At 31.8% G+C, this 23,354-nt stretch overlaps 1 protein-coding gene across 1 annotated transcript in view; it reads left to right on the top strand.

Annotated features, from left to right (window-relative positions):
- The first annotated feature begins 223 nt into the window (after nucleotides 1–223).
- Nucleotides 224–23,354, top strand: part of LOC116413141 (centaurin-gamma-1A) — a 100,671-nt gene continuing 77,540 nt past the window's right edge. Inside the window, exon 1 of the mRNA XM_052903273.1 lies at nucleotides 224–960. Within this exon, the coding sequence (XP_052759233.1) occupies nucleotides 798–960 (163 nt within the window). The 5' untranslated portion in view covers nucleotides 224–797. The remainder of the gene's footprint in view (nucleotides 961–23,354) is intronic.

Here is a 23,354-nt window from a genome sequence, read left to right as displayed (position 1 = left end):
AATCCTGTCTGAAACCCAATATCATAAATATTTATTAGTTTAATCAAATATTTATAAACAATTCACAAACAAGATTACTTATAATGATCTTAATACGATTAACCTTGCTCACGGTTATCAAACGGTAAATCTATTCGTCCTCAAACCATTGTGCATACGGTAAGTAAACTTTGATAACAGCGATAACATTCGCGACTAGGGGAGCCGTGCCTTCCCCTCGCCGGCAAAGGCAGTTCACGTCTCACTCCGGCCGAGTTCGTACGTATCGGCTGAGACGACGCGGCATCGGCGCCGCGGCCACCACACGACGTTTTAATATCATAAACAGTGAACCAATCCTTACACAGCAACAGGACTATGATACGTATTACGAATACTAATTAGGACCTGCACAGAACAATAGTTGTGACACAAAATCTAAACAAAACAATAGAATCGAGATTCCGGTCAGTGCCGACGGAAGTGAAGTATTAGAAGCTGGAGAAAATTTGGAAACAAAAATTTGCAAGTGATTATTCAATAGTGCATCGTATTGTTCGAGATCCACGACCTTGTAATGTTAATCGCCCATAAAATTACGATTGGTCATAGTTTATTACATAGCGCAGGTGAATCGGATAGTGGCAATGATCCAAATGACGATAATCAAGACGATATAAAACTTTTGAGTGATGTAAACGTTGGAAATGAAACAACTTTTCCGTTTGGATGTGATGGCACTTCTGTTCAAGAAACTCAAACAAATCAACTGAGTTACATGGGAAAGTAATTGTCTTTTTTTAAACTTGGAATTGGTAATGACAATGTTGGCAGTGAAGAATTTCTTTATGCCAGAGAAGAGGGTGGATTCCCCGAGGTTCTCTCGAATGCCGGAGGCTTTAATGAGATCGATTCGGAGGAGGTCCCTGAGGGTGAAGAGGACGAAATCGCTTGTACTCGTCAACGAGAAACGGAAGTCCGGTGAGTGGTAGTGTATGACCTCATAATAAAAAATAATATCAAATTAGCAGTAACGATAATATCTTGTATATACCTGTCTGCCCTATATGAGCTGTCCACTGCTGATGCATTTTATATGTTATTAATAGTTCTATCCTGATTATCTGCGCACATATTATGCTACTTTTATGTCGGTACATATTGATTTATTAGAATCTCTTATCTGGTTTTTCTTGTATTGAGTACTGCAGTTATTAAATACTATAACTGTAGTTAATATGATTATACACTACGAGTTTATATTCATACCGCAATTTTCATTTACATTATCTAATGAAATCTATCGAAATCTTTTTGTTTGAAAAATATTTAACAAATTGCCTCATGAATTAGTCGGTTCAGAATTATGAAGTCTTGAGTAGCCATTTACCCAAATTAATGCTAGGGAATTTAAATATATATGTTACATGTTTATTACAATTGTGAAATAATATTGAATTAGTACTGCAATACATGCATATTGTATGAATTCATTGTCAAATCAAGGGCAACTCTCTGTAAGAATTAATGAACCGTAAATTATCTTTTAGTCAACAAAAACATATTACGTACTCATTTTGGTGGAAGGTGGCGCATATTTTTCCCATTTGTCATTCATTGTTGATAAATTATTATCAAAAAGCTCAGTTTGGTAGAGTTCCCTAAACGAGATCTAGGGTATTAGCATAAAAATGTAACAAGATAAGTGAAAAAAAGTAATATATTTATCAAAATCTTTAGATCGCAATCTTTAGTTTGTATTTGGTTGGCATGGTTATGTCAGATAAGCACTTACACATCATTGTAACGATGATTGATGGTCTGTAGTCATCTAATGTTAAATGTGACTAGGTACTTTTACATTACATCGCAGAAAAAAATGTCAGGCCGGTTTGACCTGTCGACTATTTCTGTACTTTATGGCAAGAAGTAAATCATTCTGTCATTAGATTCTCGAATAGATAAGTTGCAAAATAATATTGATTTTTCAATTTCGTAATCTTTCAACGATTTTATGTTTATGTATATTGAAAATTTGATCGATGTTCTGCTTTTAACCAACTTCTGAATAATATCTACTAATGTTCAGACTTCTAAAATGAAATGCTTAGTTGGTCTGCAGTTTTTTGTATGTTTGTTACTTAGGGGTACATTACGCAATATCTTTGCGGATTTAGAACTTTTTTTTATCGATTTCTTGTAATCGATGGAATTAATTCCATGTTGTTTACATATTATTTTAGTCACGATTGAAACAGCTCTTTGCGGAGCAATAACCTGCATGTTCAATTAAACATTTCAATACAATTAAAATTTTGTCCACGATACTGTAATGTTATTTTGTTCTAGTATTGCACAACGTAAGGTTGTTTCTGCTGACATCTATGTAATTGATGTGCCGATGATGTAACGAAGTCATTGAATTGTGAGAGAAAATCGGTAATTTACTTCAACTCTAATGTGCTTATTGTGATTTAGAAATCATCAATGCATTATGCATTGCACGTGAACACTAATCGACTACCTATCTACGTAAGTTATGCAGCTTATTTGCTTTTATAGCGACCAGCTCTTCCGTGATATGTTAATACGAAATAGCCGCTAGTGACTTCATCTACGTAATTGGAGTTTCAGAGTTTAGTTTTGCGTTTCTGATTTTTAAATACATTTAGATGTCTGGGATAAAAAGTTTGGTATATTGTAAATTAACCTATTTATAATATTAATATACGTACATTGCCAAGACTTCAACGAAATGGGTACACGTGTTATGACTCGGTGATCTAACAACTGGTGGTAGAGACTCTCGAGAAAGAGAGAGAATCTTGAACTCATTCCTCACTCCCCATATTATACACCAAAACCCAATTCCTACCGGTACTCCAATGAATGCGACCGTATACCTAAAAAGTACTCCTTTCTTCCATGGGAACACACAATCTCGTGATTTCGCTTCGAGGACGTTAGTTTTCTCCAATATTATAAAATGATTGTAAAGCAATATATAGTATTTCATGCATCAATAATGTACAAAATTGTTTAACCTCCGCAAAGGGGAATTATTACAAATTAGATCTTTCTTTATTAGAAGATAATGGAATTGCAACACCATCCACGCTAACGGTATACGCTGGCGGGGCACTATTGAAGGATGACAAGTGACAATGAAATAGCAAGTCAGCTAGCCTATCGTGATGAATACACCTGTGATTCAGCACGATAGGTTGAAGAAAGGACCACATGGACGTCGACCTGACAGGGTATATTGCTAGCAATGGGACTGGTAGTACGCATTACTAACAATCAATTTTCTCCAAAATTAGAATCAAATCTGATAAAGCAGGGGGGCGGGATTGATAGCAATGGGGAGGTAAGTCCCCATTGATATCAATATAACCTATCAGGTCGACCTCCACGCGGTTCCCCCTGGAAACCATCATGACTAATTTATCGTTGAATTCGTCACGATGGGCTAACTGACCTGCCTTTTCATCCTCAGCAATCATCCTTCACTGGTGCCCCGCCAGTGTATATCGTTAGCGCAGGCGGGGTTATCAATCCATTATCATCTATTAAAAAAAAACCTGATAAAGCAAATCTTTGCTCAATCTATAATCTTATAAAGTATTTTTCGACAAATTATTTATTTGAGTAAATGTTCTGGCTTTATTACATTCATTGTAACGAAGAAGTATGCAATACCTGAGTATCTCATTAACATTACTTGATACTTGTTAAGGAGTTTAAAGGTAATTAGTACGCGTTTATTCAGCGATTTCCTGGATTGAATGCTTAATGGTTTCTAATTTCGTATTGCTTTTATCATGATGACCTTTATTATGTATTAGTCGACTTGTTTACTTAACAATTGTTTTATTAATAAAGTCCATAGTTATAGTTTATAAATAGATAACGCCACTTTTTTAATTGTGGAAATTATTTTTTGGTATTAAAATATTTTATAATAGAAAAGAGGATACTGACTGATCCATATATGAACGTACAGCAGAAACCGTGGGATTTAGAATTTTAAAATTTTGCAGATAGGTATTTTGTATAGCGTAAGCGAATAATAAGAAAGGAATTTGAAAATTCTAACTTTAAAGGAACAAAACGGAGATAAAAAATTTGTATGGAATTTCGTTAGTTTAGATGTTAGACACATGAAATTCTTGAAATTGGCTCACGATTCAAAACAAAACCTGCGAGAAATCTAATATCACTCGCAAGCGAAATCGCGGGCAGAAGCTAGTATGTCATATTAATCCGTTAATCTTTTTACAAATATTATAGATAATAACTACTTTTATAGGCTCATATTTTGCCGTAAACAAACGAAAAGTACTCGGCTAAATAATTTAAGATTGTGTTCCACAAGAAAGCGTACTTTAGTTGTGATAAAACTAGATATTTTGATTTCAAAACTAAACTGCTGAATTGATTTTCTATGGGACTAATCTGTAAATATAACCTTTTAGATAAAAAAAAAATCAAATCGATTTATAAATGACCATGAAACTGAACCTCCTTCTTTTTGAAGTCGGTTGAAATGTAGAATTGTGTTACGATAGAAAACACTTTTTTTTATATAACTTAGAATGGCAAACAAATGCCCCACCTGATGGAAAGTGGTAACCGTCGCCTATAGACATGAGCAGTACCATGGACATAACAGAGTACACTGTTTCGCCCATGATACCCCCCATGCGTTGCCATTTCTGAGAACTCAGGTGTTATTCCTCTGTGCCCTGTAAATTTTACTTTTTTCGTTTTTAATCTAGCTGTATGCATTTTTAAATATTTTTCATTAAACCATCGTTAATAGAATGTTTCATTACGTGTGTTTACATTTGATTTAATGTAGCATGAAAAAGGGTCTTACTGTCATGGTAAATAGTAAAATCTTTATAATTGCGCCATCTAATCATTGTATATGTCTAGGTAATCTCAATGAAGTAGTTCCAACTTCGTTATAACTAACTAAGGAAAATACATGTGTAATTGCATTTCTGATTAGAATAAAGCGTTCCATACATGGGATTCAGTTTTATATGTGTTTCACCAGACTGCTTTTCGACTTCGCCTTCTTAGGTTGTCATATTCAATTAAGAAACCGGTCGTGACTTTAATGTTGTTGCCAGTAGAAGCTACTTAGATTTCCTTTTAAATGTTTTTGTTCTTAATACTATGAAATAGTTTAAATTGAGAGATGTAATTATGTATTCAACTAATGAGTTGATACTATTGTTTCTGCACACCCCAATGGGATACAGGCGTGACAGATTTGTATTTATTTTTATTTATTTATTTTATTTACACATTAACACTTAAATAATATAATTAATTAGATACAATCTCTCTTTAAAAAAAATAATATAAATTATACATGTTACATATGACAAAACAACATAATGATGAAGATTACACAATTATATAATAACATTACTATTTTACTTTGAAATTATAATGAAAATAAAAACATATAAAAAAAAACAAAATGAATGTAGCAGTGTTTGTGCAAAGGACTTACTCAATATATGTCGCAGTTTCAAATCTGAAACTACGACCTGTATAGGTATGAATCGATTACAAGGTGCATTATTTTTAGGCGAATTTTTTTTTTTTTTTGAGTGATTACTCAATTCAATTTATTTATTGCATTCTACAATATTATTTTGAAATATCTTAATAATTAATAAAGTATATTGTAGACCCTTTCGGGCATAAAAATTAGAAATGAAATTAAATGGATCAGCGATGTATTTGTACATGTTACAGTATATTTGTATATATTAATATTATGTTTTTTTTATACGTTTATTACTTCATAACTTCGTTAGTTCTAAACCGATTTGGATTTTTTTTTAATCTAAATGGTATACGTATAATTTGGTCAAAAAGAAATTTTATCTAAATCGTTTCAGTCGTTTAGTTTTTATATCAAAATTACTTGTTTTGTTACAATGTTGACTTTTTTTGTGGACCACAATCTTTAATTATTTGTTTAAAATATATTAAACAACATTGTTTTTGGTATAAAAATGCTGTGAAATCTAAAATGCAGACGCCGTGCACTACAGTAAATGATTAATAGAGTTTATGATTCACACATGGTGTTTGTTGACTACGTTCGTAGCATTAATCCCGAGTTCAATGTGAACTGACATAGTTCCCATGGAATAAAACATATTTGACGGATATATATATTTTTTTAATATAAACTTTTAGCAAGTGGGTGTGTAGAGTTTTTTTTTTTAATGGTTGAAAATGGAATGTTAACCCTGTCTGCGCTATCGGTATACACTGGCAGGGCACCAGTGAGAGGTGACAGGTGAGGATGAGAGCAGGTCGGTTAGCCCATTGTGAAGAATTCCACTAGAATCAATCACGATGGTTTCCAGGGGAACCTTGTGGAGGTCGACCTGATAGGGTACATTGCTAGCAATGGAGGTGTTAGAACCCCTATTACTAACAATCCCTTTCCCCCCCGAGTGTGTAGAGTACGAATATACAGTGAACCTAACAACGTGTTACAGCTGATTTTCATAGGTCATTGCTCTGTCTGGTAGGTACAGTACTCTGCTATAAAAGAGCCTTAATTTATTCCCTTCTCATACACTCAGCTCGCCGAGCTTAAAATTAGTTAATGAAGCTTTAATTTTATGTTCCAGTGGCTTTCAACCTGCGTGTGTGCTCATCGTTTCTAATTTTACATATTGGTTAATTTATGCGCTAACGCTAAAGACTGCTAATGGGGACAGGTAGCCCCATTGTTAGCAATGTACCCCGTTAGATCTATCTACACGTGGTCTTACAGGAAACCATCGTGGTTGCACCTAGTAAATTCGTCATGATGAGTCAACTGTGCTGACTATATCTTTAAGGGGGAGAAAGATTGTTAGTAATGGAAACTTTAATGTTCATTGCTAGCAATATAACCTGTCAGGTCGACCTCCACGCGGTGCCCCCTGTAAACGAAGATTAATTATTGTCACATTCTTCGCGATGAACCCATTGATCTGACTTCGTCCTAGCCTTTATCATCTCTCACTGGTGCTGCGCCAGTGTATGCCGATAGCGCAGGTGGAGTTACTATTTTATTACAGTCCATTAAAAAATCTCCATTCTCATAATTTCATTCTTAATTAGTGCCCTGTTTTGTTCATATTTTTTTAATATGAAAGTGGAATGCTGCGCTGTCGATATACACTGGCGCTGTACCAGTGAGGGATGATAAAGGCTAGGACGAAGTCAGATCAATGGGTTCATCGCGAAGAATGTGACAATAATTAATCTTCGTTTACAGGGGGCACCGCGTGGAGGTCGACATGACAGGTTATATTGGTAGCTACTGGTAGATATTAGACCTCATTACTAATGAACCCTTCCCCCCCACCCCTCGCCAATTTAAACGTGTGGACTGAGCCCAAACCTCTAAATTTTCAAATTCATATTTGGATCGTTTAAAAATTGTTGTCCCTTGCTTCGTGCTTCAGACGACATGTTCTTATAATAAAACAAAACGGTTCTTTACGACTTTTTTTATACTTTATGCTGCGGTTTAATTTATTTTTTTATAATAAGTCAAATAATTTTAAACCAATTAACTAATTAATTAATCTAGGGGTTTCGATTGTTAACTCTCAAAGCACGCGACACAATAAAATTTAAAATTACACATTTTTAAACTAACCGCCCACTATTCACCCCTGTTCTACGTAATTTTTTTTTATCGTCTAATTATGTTTTGCACCTGGTCGGCGCGTGCCACTAAATGTCACACTTTACGTTACAATAACCAATCATACCTGACCTCTCACTGTATACGATTTGTTTCACACAACGGATCTAACAACACTGGACATTTATTAATATTTTTTTAAAGCATTCCTAGAAAAAGTTGGCAACCTCTAATTAATTTAAGGGGTAGTTAATTCCTGTTAAAGTATTTCCGTTAAGGGCGTTCATACCAAAGTCGGTCTGTAAATATTCAAAAACAATTAAATAAACAAATAGCGTATTAAATTTATAGTCAGTGTTGAAGATAGACGAAACAGTTAATGTCATCATTTTTGAAGTCTTAATAGTTTCAGTAATATTATAAATGTATAAATTACGCTTAAAAATTTACGAACGAAAATCGCGCGAATGGCTAAACAGTTTTCAATGACATTTAGTACACAGATGAATTATATTTTAGATGTGTAAATAGGTATGTATTTGTAAATATATTTACTAGAGGGAGACTTTGTACAAAAGTCGATTGCTTGGGTACCTCTATCCCATTCGTGTTTCAACCGTGAAGCAGTTGTGTTTGCGTGGCTGTGTTTCGGTTTGAAGAGTGGGATATGGTGTGAATTTACTGGGTACAGAGGAATAACACCTGAGTCCTCAGGAATGGTAACGCATGGGGGTATCATGGGCGAAACAGTATACTCTGTTATGTCCATGGCACTGCTCATGTCTATAGGCGACGGTTACCATTTTCCATCAGGTGGGCCGTCAGATTGTTTGCCATTCTAAGTTGTATAAAAAATTTTTTTATCCCAATTTATGCGAGCAAAATCGCAATTAGAAACTAGTATTATTGTATATTAATATCTATTTACAAGTCAAGCGTATCGAATCAATCCCAATTCGCGACAGTTCATTGAACATCGACGACCTGGAAAATGTATGGAGGTACGCTTCATAATCAAGGTCAGCGCTTCAAATGTTACTAGGTCCTTTTAAAAGAATATAAAGTTCTATATTATACAAATATGTATTAATATCTACTTTTTTTTTTATACAACTTAGAATGGCAAACAAGCTGATGGTCCACCTGATGGAAAGTGATAACCGTCGCCTATAGACATGAGCTATTTACAAGTCAAGCGTATCGAATCATAATACTCCCAACCCAAAGTAGCGGACATGTCTTCATGTATAGCTTTTGTTCATTGAATCATCTATTTTCAAAAATAGGCGACTTACGGTATCACGTGTAAACGAAATGTACTGTGAATAAACTGAACTGGTATTGTTGCTAAATAATGTAACTACAAAATGAGGGTAGTTATAAAAAAAACCAATGACGTTAACCATGTTAGGCTAAGAACTTTTCAAATGACCCTCGTAATATTAGTAAGGATGTGAAATTGAGATTGTTTGTTACCTTATAACACCTTAATAGCTTAACCATTCGCTATGAAATTTGGTACACACGTACTATATGGGATGGAGAGGGATATAGGATATACTTTTTGTCTCTGTCAGTAAACGTGTGTGTGACAGGGTCACACGAACTTAGTCACGGATTAAAACTTGTCAACTATATTTTCAGTGTTGCATGTATAATAATCTATTTACAAAAGCAATGGATTTAGTACTGGTTGGTTGTCGCTTTAATAGCATTAAGAAAAAATAAATACCTGTTTGTTCATCATATATATATATATATATATATATATATATATATATATATATATATATATATATTTCATCTCCATAATCTCCAATTATTTAATAAATATCATTTAATAAAATAATAATAGAAATGGAGAAAGGAAACTAAATTTGAACATAGAATTAAAAACATCGTCATCATCACATCAACCTTTAAATGTTCACTGCTGAACATAAGCTTCCCCCTTGGGGGAGTTTTGCCAGTAGTCGCCACGTTTGGCAGGCGGATTAGTAATCTAGTTAGGCTTTAGAGATGTTTTAAGAGGGACTCTGCTGCCCATCCCTTGCCCTCCTTTAATCGACTTTTGTAATACCCATGGGAAAGGAAGGGGCGACCTATTCTATACCGAGAGCACACAGCCAAACGGATTTCTTTAGTCCAACAAAAACATGTAGATTTTAATGCAAGATGGCAAATTCCATCACTTTACCAGAAAGTGGTTACCATCACAAGTACCTATGCCATATATGTGATAAAGCAATTTACATACAGCATTATATTTTCCATTGTCATTTGTTTTTTACGGCTTACATAATGTTTGTACAAGGAGAAAAACAAGTTTTTCTCTTATCTGATTTTTATGTACATTGAAAATGTTAATTTGTGGATACCATTTCATTGCTCGTTTAATAACAACCTTATTTCAATAGCATTAAAAATTTTAGTTAGACGCAGGAACACTTTTTAACACACAAACAAAATATAAATGAATTTAGAACCTCCAACTTTCGGGAGTCACTTAAAAATTATTCAAATACGTCAGTTTAAAAATAGGCAAAGTCTTAAAATTGTACTTATTGCTGAAACATGTTCGGACTTATTAGCGCTATCAAAAAAGCTGTCAGAGAATTTTGACCTCGTGGGAATTTGGAGATGATGCGCTCGCGAGATTCGCGACGCGAGGCGGTCCAATTCTATTTTTAAATTTTTATCGCTGGCCATGAATATGTGCGAGGAATTTGGTTGATGTTTAAAAATTTAAATAATTCGTACTGTGCAATTATATTTAACGCTGCATATGAGTAACAAACATCCAAACTCTAAAACTTTTACATTTATTTTTTTTATATTTGTGATTAAAATACAGCCAACACCTATTAAATCTTAAAACAAAAACCTTTTCACCTATATAAAGAAGGCTATGCCTATGTACTTTAGACATTTTTGTATTCGTTCTAAGTTAATCTTGCTATTTTGTTGACGGTCCACGTATTGCACATTGGACTAGGTCCAAATATACCAACTTCATGCGGATTAAAATGAATCATAATAATAAGTATTTTGGCGTAATTTGTGAATACAGTTAAGTAAAACCCATGATGTTAGGTAAAATATTATATTTAGGTCTCAGTAGGTACTTAGTTTTACCTCCTTATTCATAAAAACCTCAAACCTCTCATTATACTTATATTGCTGTTGAACTGTTTTGTCCTCCTTATGGCGATTTATTTATTATAAGTAGTTAAAATATAAATAAATGATTGTGACAGATAGATAGTATATCCATGGTTTCATTGTTGTCGTTCCAAAAGATTACAACATAAACTTATTATAAATACTCTCTACCGCTATTCTACGGCGTCGTTTTGTTTATAGTACATTTTTCTATGGTGTATATTACATTTTTTTTCATTGCTCTGCACCTATTTAATCTTTGACGAAAAGTACTATAACTCTGCCCAGGAGTATGAAGAATAAATATACCAAGTTCATGCGTTAAAATGAATCATAATAATAAGTTTTTGTTTCTATAATACAGTTAACATACAGATGTTAGACAAAAATTTTAATGATTAAAGCATTATATTTAGGCATCAGTAGGTCTATTTTACATTCATAAAAACCTCAAACCTCATAACCTATAGTTATTTTTGTTTCTTTCTTTTATTTAGTATATTATTAAAATGAAATAAATAGAAGATAGACCTCTCTACAGATTTATTATAAATATAAAAGATTTTTTAACATTTCCCTTCACTGCTTTGCTTCTATTGATCGTAGCTTGATAAAAAGTATATTTTCAAAAATAATATAATTGATAAAAGAATTTTTAAAATCGGTTGACTAGTTTTTGTGTTTACAGTTATCAATTACAAACAAACAATCAGTTATTTTTCATTATTTATTAGTTCAATAGTTATTTTGGAAATATATTTCATGTACAGATTTGACCTCTCTACAGATTTATTATAAGTATAGATAAACAATTACAAGAAATAATCACAATGAGAAAACAATGGGCGACCTTATCGCTAAGAGCGATCTCTTCCACGCAACCTTTATATTTTAATATACAGTCAGAATTTAATAGATATCTTGTAAACTTGACAAATACAACATCTTATATATATATATATATATATATATATATATATATATATATATATATATATCAATTTTTTTTTTTTTTTTATTCTAAATTATTATAATTTTTTTTTAATGGTTATACAGGTATTATTCTCAAATAATGGTTTTTTCTGAAAAAATGTTTTATTAACTTCTGAGTAATTATTATTGACAATGTTGCTGTAATTTTCAATAGTAGGTATTTGTTTGTTTAATTTTGTTTATATTTGTTTAATTTAGTATTGTCTAATTTTGTGTTTCGTTTACTTGTATTTTATTTTGTGCAAATTCTAGTGGCTACCAAATTACTATTTAAGTATATAATTATGTATTGTTTTAGTTGTTTGTTTGCCTTAAATAAATAAATAAATAAATAAAAAATCTTATCTATAATGTTTCTGGCAAATCAATATCATGTCATTTCATGTACACTACTTCTACTGAATTCCCAATTTAAAAGATAGTTAAAAACAGTGACAAAATAAAATAGGTTTTTAGAAGTTTTAAGTTTTTATGAATTTTAATCATTTGATAAGCAGTGATATGGACTTTGGCAAAATAACATTTAACCCTTCTTTGCATAATGGTGGAAATTTCCATCATAACACTTATTACCAAAAATTATATAAAAAAAACAAGTTCACTTTAAGTTGATCATTGTCTGGATACCTTTTTAATGTCCATTGCAGAAAAAAAACTTAGCTGTCAAATTTATTTTTTTAACTATTTTTCCTTTAATTTTGAACATTAATTATATCACCTCTATTTATTTCACCAATAAGAAAATCATGCAAAGAAGGGTTAATTCAGTAAAATACTTAGTTTTCGCTCTATATAATAAAACGAGTTACTTAGATATTCCCCCTATATTGTATTAGATAACCTTCCCATCACATAAACCATACTATCGAAAATTGCAAAAGTTTCGCGAGCCTTTGCAAAGTCCATAATAAATTCATTTAATGTCTGCTCGTAAGGTTGCGCTGTTATTGATAAGCAGAAGCGATTTTTAGACACGACAGAAACTAAACATCAAAAGAAACATTTTATTCTCTTTTATTAAGAAAGTGTAAAACGTTATATTCTATTTTTTAAAGGCTGTGTTTTGATAGTAATATTACAGCGATTAAAATTGGTCTTTTTTAATGTAATAAAATTTTAAATTATCTATTATTGTTTAATTCTCGACTATGTTTGCGGTTTATTGGTTTGCCCGCATGCTAGTGACGTCATGGCCATTCATAGTTTTATTATATGCATACAATATGACGTCAAAAGTGATTCAAGAATACGAATGAGAAATTTATAAGTACAACGATACGATATGACGCCATGAATTATTTTTCGTCGTTAGTACCTAATCAGAAACAATTGTTTGATGGCATTATTATGTAATGTATTGAAGACGCCTCATTTATGTTGTAAACAATGGACGGGATAATGAAATGGGATCTATGGAATGGGTATGATGACTGCGTTTCGCGACATTCGTACGTCACAGAATTAACATACGATCAACAATTGAAAAAAGGAAAACGATGAAATATGTGATTTATTACATTACAATTTATTTACTACAACTTATTACATTCTAATATTTATTCACGATTTCGTATGCGTAGATTTTGGAATTAGGTAATAAAATAATTTTAACACCAGATTTTAAGTTAGGCTGTCAGGGATAGAACTGTCATTATATTTTGTTATAATATATATATTACTGCTATTATATCCCTTTCAGACCTGAACGATACGGGCGTGAGTTGTAACTTTAAAAAATTCTAAAACCGCGCGCAATTCATTTTTACGCACGAAGCTGAAATAACATGATAGTGAGATTCTAAACCAGCCAATAAGAAATCATTTTAGCGGTTAGGTGGTGCAGTAGTCTCGTGCGTGCCGGCAATATAGCTTGGCTCCAAAACACGAAAATATATTTAATCTGAAAGAAAAAAAATCTTGGGTCTGAAAGGAATATGTTATTCATAAAAATAAAATAAGAGTCTACTCATAGTAGATTATTTAAATAGATTGTATTAGAACAGAAATTATGTGCTCATAAATAACTTAATTTATATCTCATAATAACTTAACAGCTAGTCGCGCCAGGTTAGTGTAGTATTTAGGAAGCTCGAAATGTTTGTCCTTTTTCGATCCATATTTCTTTAGTGAAATGTTTAATGTTATTGTTAGAACACTGCCTTAAAACGATCCTAACGATTTCTCTTTCATCTTGTAGAGATACTTGAATAATTATATATATATATATATATATATATACATATATATATATATATATATATCCGCCATCGCTATCTCTTGTGACAAAGTACTCGGGCCGTCCCAAGACGGCAACCGCGGCGATTTATTAGGGTCAAGGAAAACCTTATGTTATTGAAAAGGTTCCGTACTATATTTTTCAGTCGACACGTGTTTACGTATTGATATGACACTCACGGGATTCCTTCTTGGACCGAAGAAACCCGCTATGTGTATTTGATATTGTATGGAGACATACAGGAAGCCACAAAAGTAGCAGATTGTTTTATTGTATACTTTATTTCGACGTAATAGAGTTTATGATGATTTGCCGTCTACTTATAAGATTAATCGTAATCAGCTTAATAAAAATAGGTATATAAAAACACAATTGTAGATGTCTGTTTGTTCAATCTGGTTTAACGAAGGTTATATATATATATATATATATATATATATATATATATATATATATGTACTAGCTTTTACCCACGATTTCGACTACGTGACCGGGATATGTTATTGACCGTAATAAAAAGTATGTCCCATATAGTGCGTGTATATGGTAGCTACTAAATTTCATAGTGAGTGATGTTCAGCCGTTAAGACGCTATAAGATAACAAACAAACAAACTCACATTTATAATATTATTAAGGATTCCTTCATAATACACTTGTAAAAATATTATTTACTTATCAAATATTGCGTGTTAATATACATGTTTTTATATAGATTTTGCTTCGTAATAGTATCAATCAATATTTTATTGTATTAAAAACTAGATTGAAATAATTACGAATCAATCGAAGTTTCAAATAATCTTCAAAAAAGACCTGGCCATTTATAAACTTGTTACTGTGACCATTAGCCATTCATCCGTGAAATATTTAAAAAGAAAAAGCTGCCATCCTAACGGGTCCAAGACGACGTTCCATTTAAAAAAAAAAAAAAAAAACTTTAAACGCAAGCGTTAAAGCAAAAGCAACGTAGTTTGAAAATGGAACGCCCAGAATAAGAGACATAGAACCAATCGAGAAAGCCATTTGCCACAGGCTTTAGTTGACGTCTGACCTATTTCGAGGGGAGGACTTTTCAGTGCAATTTCCGTTGTCGTTAGCCCCGTGAACGTTAAGTAAAGAAAATATTGAATCTAACCGCAGCACTAGGTTAGTAGGTTATCAGAAAAAGTACTAGATAGTCTTATAATCTAGTTTATAAATTCTGTTGCAGGCATTTTTCTCGTCTATTGTGTCGCCGGATTCTTTCCACACGGACGACATTTTTACAATTGAATCGTATCTATTCTATTGAAATGAAATATGAAATACACAACCGCTAGATCATAAAAAGAAATATTATACTGATACTAAAAATATTTAGGTTTATGTTTATTTATTCTCAACCGGTTTCAATAAAAAAAGGTGGTTCTCATTTTACTTGTATTTTTTTATATTTGTTACCTAATAATTTGGTCATTTATATACTAATTTGGAAAATTATTTTCTTATCTAAAAGTATGTACTTTCAGATATCTATGGATTTATATAAACAATTTATTAAAATCAAATTATTAGTTTAGTTTTTAAATCGAAATATCTAGTTTTGGGAATATAAATCCTTATTTATATATATATATATATATATATATATATATATATTTACTTGATAGAGCTCATGTACTAGATATATAGATATCGTGTATGTAAATCGAGCAGATTGTGCTACAATCCTTCTTTGCAAAATAAATTAAGGTTACTTTGCTTCAGCGGAGTCTAAGATTTTTTTGGTATTTTAAACTTTGCATTGTAAAGACCTGGCATAAAGATATCTAGATAGAGTAATTTACATAGAGTAACTAAGATAGGAAAAGTCAAATCGTACTATTTACATCTTTTTTTTTATACAACTTAGAATGGCAAACAAGCTGACGGCCCACCTGATGGAAAGTGGTAACCGTCGCTTATAGACATGAGGAGTACCATGAACAAAACAGAGTATACTGTTTCGCCCATGATACTCCCTATGCGTTGCCATTTCTGAGAACTCAGGTGTTATTCCTCTGTACCCTATAAATTTACGCCATATCCCACCCTTCAAACCGAAACACAGCCATGCAAATACAACTGTTTTACGGTTGAAACACGAATGGGACAGAGGTACCCAAGCAAACGACTTTTGTACAAAGTCTCCCTCTGGTATCTCGTTCATAGTTTCGTAGTAATAATCACTTGAGAAAATTCTCGAATAACGAATGGCTCTTACATTGAATTTTACAATATCAACATAAGCATCAATAGTACAAGCAATGCACCATCTTGGTACATTATCATTTATAAAGTAATAGCATTGCGCGTACTCTGGACAGTTTAAAGACAAATAAATTGCAACGGATGCTGCGAATGTTAAGAGGAAGTCAGGGCTGCCAACCGCGAGATATAAATAATAATTATTGCCTGTTACAACCAGCCCTATATTTATCATATTAGCTACAAGAATGAATATATTTTATGATGTTGCCACGCTTGACAAGCGCGTTGGCAACCGCAGTTAGGTTTTGGTGACGTTGAAGAAGAAAGAAGGACGCTGCTGCCTATCCCTCGCCCATAAAATTCTCTTAGTCGCCTATTACAATACCCACGGGAAAGGTGGTCCATTCTATGCCTAGATCCCATGGCTAGAATGTACATAATATGTATTATTTACTTGTTAGATTAAAAAATAAAAGCAATTTACCTGATATCTAGGAAATAAGGAAAACTAATATATCTTCCTCTAAATGCATCGTTTATAATCGTATACTGCACATTATTTGCTTATTTTTCTATTAACTACATTAATTCTATATTTACAATAAGGAAATTTAAATGGTAATTGGATTATACAGGGAATTCCCAATATTGTATGCATTGCCTGTAGCTGAAATTTGTCACGTAAACTTATTCTGAGATTTCATTGAAACGTACTTCTTTTATATCGTTTATTTTCCTGTAAAAATAGATAAAAACATACTTCGAATCAAATCTATATCAGTTCTTTAGTTATTGAATCAAAAAAAAAAAAGATAATTTCGTATTAATATATATTATAAATAATTATTATAATACTAAATATATTATTATATTTTTCATATAAACTCTTACTCCCTTATTTTTAAAAATCTCTTATGGACCTTTTTTAACTATTAAAGTGATTTGACACTTCAAACTGAGAAGTTAATTAAGTAGTTAGTATAATGGCAAAATACTACATTAGCTTAATTAAGTTTTACAGTTTTTTTTTTTTATGAAAAAGCAATTATTCTCTAATTTTTTTAAACAGTGGCAACCCTATAAAAGCGGCCCGCCGATAAATCAAGCGAGATATCGACCTCAACACATAACAACTGTAATAAACGGCTATGTACCGACATACAGTACAATAGTGGTGTATTATTTTTGCATTTTTATTAAAATATCGATAAATAATCGCTAAGATTACCACTTGCATATCTCTAAAGATTTATCTACGACAGTTTTAATAATTTTGGTATAATTTCTCTCTGATTGTTATTATAAAGTACTCTTGACTGGTGTAATTGTCAGTATTTACAATATGAACTCTTTTTTAATTACTGCATAATAAATTGAAAGTTAAGTTACTTTCCATTTTGATATTGTATAAAAAAAGACATTTCATTTTAGTAATTTCCAACTTGTTACGCAGCTGATTAACATATCTCTTACTCCATACTGTTTAAAACTATATTATTTATAGAAATTAAAAAATACAGCTCAAATGACTTCTACAAGTAGATATATTTGCTGGCGAGTATGGAGGACAAATCAAAAGATGGGAGGACGATTTACCTAAAGGATGGAGAAAGTCAGCCAGGGATAGAGGAAAGTGGAAGCAATTGGGGGAGGCCTATGTCGACAGACAACCTGACCAACATAATGGTTGCTAGTAAGCTAGCTTAGTAATAAGTAGTATGTAAGTTAAAATAAAATTGTGGTCAGAGAATAAAGGCTTTATTATTATTATTATTACACTTGCAAGCATACAACACATCTGCTCATAGTTTTATTTATTGCAGATTTTTTTATTTATTTTTATTTATTTTAATACTTTATTGTACACATTAGTTATAAAAATATGACAGAGGTAAACAAAAGTACAAAAGCGAGCTTAGCTTATTTATTTCATTATGCAATTTAGAATAGCAAACAAGCTGACAGCCCACCTGTTGGAAAGTGGTAACCGTCGCCTATAGACATGAGCAGTACCATGGACGTAACAGAGTCTAAAGTTTCGCCCATGATACCCCCCATGCATTGCTATTCCTGAGGACTCGGGTGTTATTCCTCTGTACCCTGTAAATTCACTGCCATATGCCACCTTTCAAACCGAAACCCATGTAAACATAACTGCTTCACGGTAGAAACACGAATGGAATAGAAGTGCTCAAGCGAACAACTTTTATACAAAGTCTCCCTTTGCTATTAATGAAAATAAATAAATAATTTTATTATTATAGGCGCGAGCAAATTAAAAATATATGGTATTTAACGTCCATTTGCATTGGGGATATAATAAAAAAAATTTGATGTCGATCAATCCGACTCGATACATTTACACCAATTGGTACAGCATTCCTCTTCATTGCTTACATTGGCATATGCCTACAATACTAATTATAATTCTTACGTAATACATATAAAGACCAAAATTGAACGACTGTTGCAAACTGCCGCCCCGAATTTAACTTAGTGGCTTTCGTTTTGTTACATTGTATGCAATAATTACTCATTTTATAATTTCACTCACAAAGAGCTGATTAAAATGAAGTTGCGAAAAAAATTTTTTTTTACTTTACACGTCAATTCAAAGCCACAATCCTATATCCATAAATGATTTTAATTTGGTTTCTTGATTTTCATGTTTGCATTATTATATGTTTTATAATATTAATAAATAATATAAAATTAAATAGAAATATACCATTTGTATAATTTAATATTGTTGTTAAACCTCATTGAAGTATACTATATCATATCAGCCGTTAATCGTCCACTGCTGAACATAGGCGTTCCTCTATTGGGGGGTTTGCCAGTAGCTGCCACGCTTGGCAGGCGGGTTAGCAACCGCAATTACGCCTTGGAGATGTTTTAGAAGAACGCTGCTGTTCATCCCTGAACCATTAAATTCCCTTAGTCCTCTTAAGATACTCACGGGAAAGTAAAGGTTGACTCATTCTATGTCGAGACCATACGATGAAATTGAAGTAGTCTTAAAATTTTAAAATAGTTTTTTAAGGGTGAATACAAATTTATAGTTTATATTGCAAATTACTATATAAAAAAAAAAAAACGGAATGTACAAGTTGCAATTTTGTATTATTAATTTAAGACAAAAATACACATTCCATGGTTACGGTGCGCGAGCGCACGTGGCTACACCTCAGTCAATCGCAGGAAACGGAAGTCATTGTTAGGCCGCGCCACCGGCGGAATCGTAATTTGCACGATTCAAAAGCACACGTGCTCTCGTTATCGATATATGCAGTTATTAATATTCGCAACACTATTTGTGAGCGTAATCCTATTAGGTATTTAAGTTAATATATTTACAGGCTGATTTCAAAATCATTAGCAGCTGTTCAAAGGGTGATCTACGAGAGAAAATAATAATTTTTCACTAACGGACATTTACTGAATTTAAGATTATGTTCCACTGAAAACCCGATATCAATTAGAAAAAAAATTGATGTAACAAATCTGTAAATATATATTTTCAATAATAAAAAATTTCAAATCGATTTAGTACGGACGCTTAGGACGAGAAGGAACGAGAAAGAATGGAGTTATAAGGTAACAAACATAAAAATATCAACCGAATTGCGAACATCGAAAGTTTCACTACTAGAACATTCTCTTAAAAATATAGCACATCTATTTAGTTATATTTAATAACTTGTAAACTTTCACAGTTAGTCAACAACTAAATGCTGAAACTTAATAAGCAACAGGAGTTTGCAATAAAATCCTTACGTGCCTACCGTCCATAGGATTTAACGACACAAGTGTTAAACGTTTCCTGCGCCTGCGCACAACCGGTTCTCGTTAACCGGTAGTTACCAAGAGCAGTTACTATGCAAGTTTAACCAAATGTAATAAGCATTCTTTGACAGTTTCTTTTGCTCGTACTTACACAATTTACGGTTATGATTTTAATCATATTATTTTTTTATGATACTTAGAATGACAAACAAGCTGACGGCCCACCTGATGGAAAGTGATAACTGTCGTTTATACACATGAATGGCACCACAGATAAGTTAAATTGAAATAACAAAAATATTTAAATAAATAAATATCTGATATTAAAAAAAAATTAAATTAAAGTCTAATCAGAATCACTTTATTAATTAAGGGGCGATTAATCAAGTTAAAAAAATATACGATTAAATTCGATTTAATTGTTATAGTTTATTACGTAGAGTTTTTTTATAGTGTGGTATTCCTAATTGACATCTACTTAATCAAATTACTGAAAATTCTTGTATATTTATAATCTATAAGGGTGTTATTTAAAAGTTTATTTATTTAATAAAATAACCTTTTATACCTCTTTTTCTGTCAGTTGTTTATTTCTTTATTTTATTAACTAAAAATTAATGTTAGTATAAATTCCATTTAAACTTTATATTAAAACTCAATTTACATCACAAATGTTAAGATATTGCATTAAAACATTTAAGACCCTATAATAAGAGTACTTAATTAATTCACAACAACAAATAAAAAAAAATCATAACATATCATTAGTGCGTGCGCAGTGCTCCCCGTGGCTTTAAAAAAATGGGCGTTGCCATGGTAACTGAAACGACTGACTAAATGACTTAATAATGATCGAGAAAACCGAACAAAATCATGCGTCGTAAAACGTGTGATTAGCTATTAAAATATACCAAATAAGGCGGTAAGGGATCCGGGATAGGAATAGGGATAGGAAACGAATCACCGGGATATCGATAAAATAAATTTTAATGCGATTATTATTGAATCCTTAATGTTGATCCTGTGTTAGACGTTAATATCGAGAGGCAATCCCAATAATGAGGGTTGGATTGTGTGAAAGATAATAATAACGCGTTGGTGGAAAGTGAACATGGAAACCGTTATTAAAGATGGACAGAAGAGAAGTTTATGCTACTTCGACCGCAAATAATGTGGATTAAAGAAAGGTCATTGAACTACCATTGAATATTGAACTTTTAAGAATACAAAATAAATTGTTATAAATTGTTCGATTTAAGTAAAAATGTTTAAGTTTTGATATAACTGTGTTACAATGTCAGAAATATTGGTGTTTTATTTTACTTCTTAAATGTGTCAAATACAATAAGTAAATTAAATATCAGGATATTGTAATAATCTATTCTTATAGGTGAATATATTATCAGTTTCTTGCATAAAGTATTGAGAATAATAAATACTCATTAATACTTGTATAACAATTGAATTTTAATCATCACATTAAATACAAACAACAGATTACAACAATCTTTTGTCTAATCTATTTTTATTCTTATACTATAAATCTATTTTTTTTTTATTCAAAACAATTGAAAGTCATCGTCATTAAAATGCATTATTGTAGTAAATTGACCTTCAGAATTATCAACAATTATTTTAATTGATTAACCCAGACGATTAATTTGAATTTCACCTTGCGATAAACGCATATTTCAAGATATTTGTCGTATATTTAAAGAAATTACCATTTTTGAAATATTTTGTTACAACTAGTAAATTATTATTTTGTCAACGTACCGAAATTTGCTGTTAACAAGTGTTGCAGGTGTAATAGTGTCCCTATAATAGCAAAAATTACGGGTTAAAATAAATTCTACAAAGACGCTAAGATCAGTTTTTATGAACTCGAAAATTAAGGCGCACCATTATTGGAGTTTTGGAAGTCGTAAGGTGGATTACCTTCGAAGAGTCTTTTTGCATCAGAAGAGAAAGATTTTGATTAGTTTTCTGTTTTTTCTTCTGTACCCTCCAATTTCTTTCTTTCAAGTTTCTTTACATTTACTGCATCTTCCAATATTTATTATTTCAGCATTTTTTTTTTAAATACAGATGTTTTTCAAAATTGTAACACAGGTCTTTTCAAAACCTACTGCAGGCATCAGTCTCCCATAAAACTGGTCTCACATATTTAATTATATCTCAAGTTGTTACTTTTTACTACCTTTTGTGAAGATAAAATAGACCATACGTTCATTAAAAAAAGCGCATTTTTAATGACACTTCTCTTTCGACTTCGACATCAAAATGTAAATAATTTGTCAATTTAGTGTTAACGATTGTCACTTTCCACGAAATGGGTGGTCACTAAAAAAATTTTTAATAAATATTAATTTATTTTTAAATTTAATGATGAACTCCGATCAGTGAATATCGACTACGGATCATCACTAACCAAGATTAGGGTTTCGTTCCGTTCACCGGCGTACAATGCTCATGATCTTCGCGAAGGGAACTCACAAAGGAGTTCTTGCGAATGGCAGATGTTTTGCAGGTAAATCAGAGCAGCAGATGCGTGTAGACAATGTATCCGACGAATACGGCCTCTTTTGTTGGCATTTAATTAAATTATTGTCCTGCCAAGTTTGAAAAACACTTGAAGATGGTATAAGATGTCAGTCAAGTCTTAGGGTTTTGTTATTGCTGTATTTGCGTTTTTAACGGGCTTCAAATCGAAGTATGTTTATGTGTTATGGGATATCTTCGGCAATCGTGAATCGACTTCAATATTTTTTGTCATTATAAATAAAAAAAATTTTTTTTTTCTTTAAAATAGTACTGTAGTTCTAAAATTTAAACTTGATTAAAACATATTTCTATTTTATAAACTGTATTGTAATTCTAGAAAATGTGATTAAATGGAGCAAAATTTTTGCAAGTTTAAAAAGTAATGTGCAATTTTTTTCTGAATCATGAAAGCGGATCCGTAAATTGGGCCATGCCAAAAATATAAATTGAGTGCACAAACACGTGCACGTAAATATCCTCAAAGAGAACGTCTTTACCTAATTTTTTTCCTTAATTTAAAAAAATAAAGCAAGTAGAATGTGTTCCGCAAAAAAGTGACTTCTTGTCAAAATTAATGTTGTTAATATTAAAACGCACTAAAGAACGACGAGTTCTTTTATATATATTAGATTTAAAATATTTGAATTTAGTATATAAAATTTTGTAGAGAAAATGGTTGCTTTAACAGTTATAAAATGGATTTGAGGCGTAAATTCTATCGATTGTAAAAATAAATATCGAT

The sequence above is a fragment of the Galleria mellonella genome, unplaced genomic scaffold (genome assembly GCF_026898425.1).
Source record: "Galleria mellonella isolate WM207_F2 unplaced genomic scaffold, CSIRO_AGI_GalMel_v1 utg1386, whole genome shotgun sequence".
NCBI classification, from domain to species: Eukaryota; Metazoa; Arthropoda; class Insecta; order Lepidoptera; family Pyralidae; genus Galleria; species Galleria mellonella.
The sequence above is the reverse complement of the archived record's forward strand: the minus strand, read 5'-3'. Positions and strand labels throughout refer to the sequence as shown.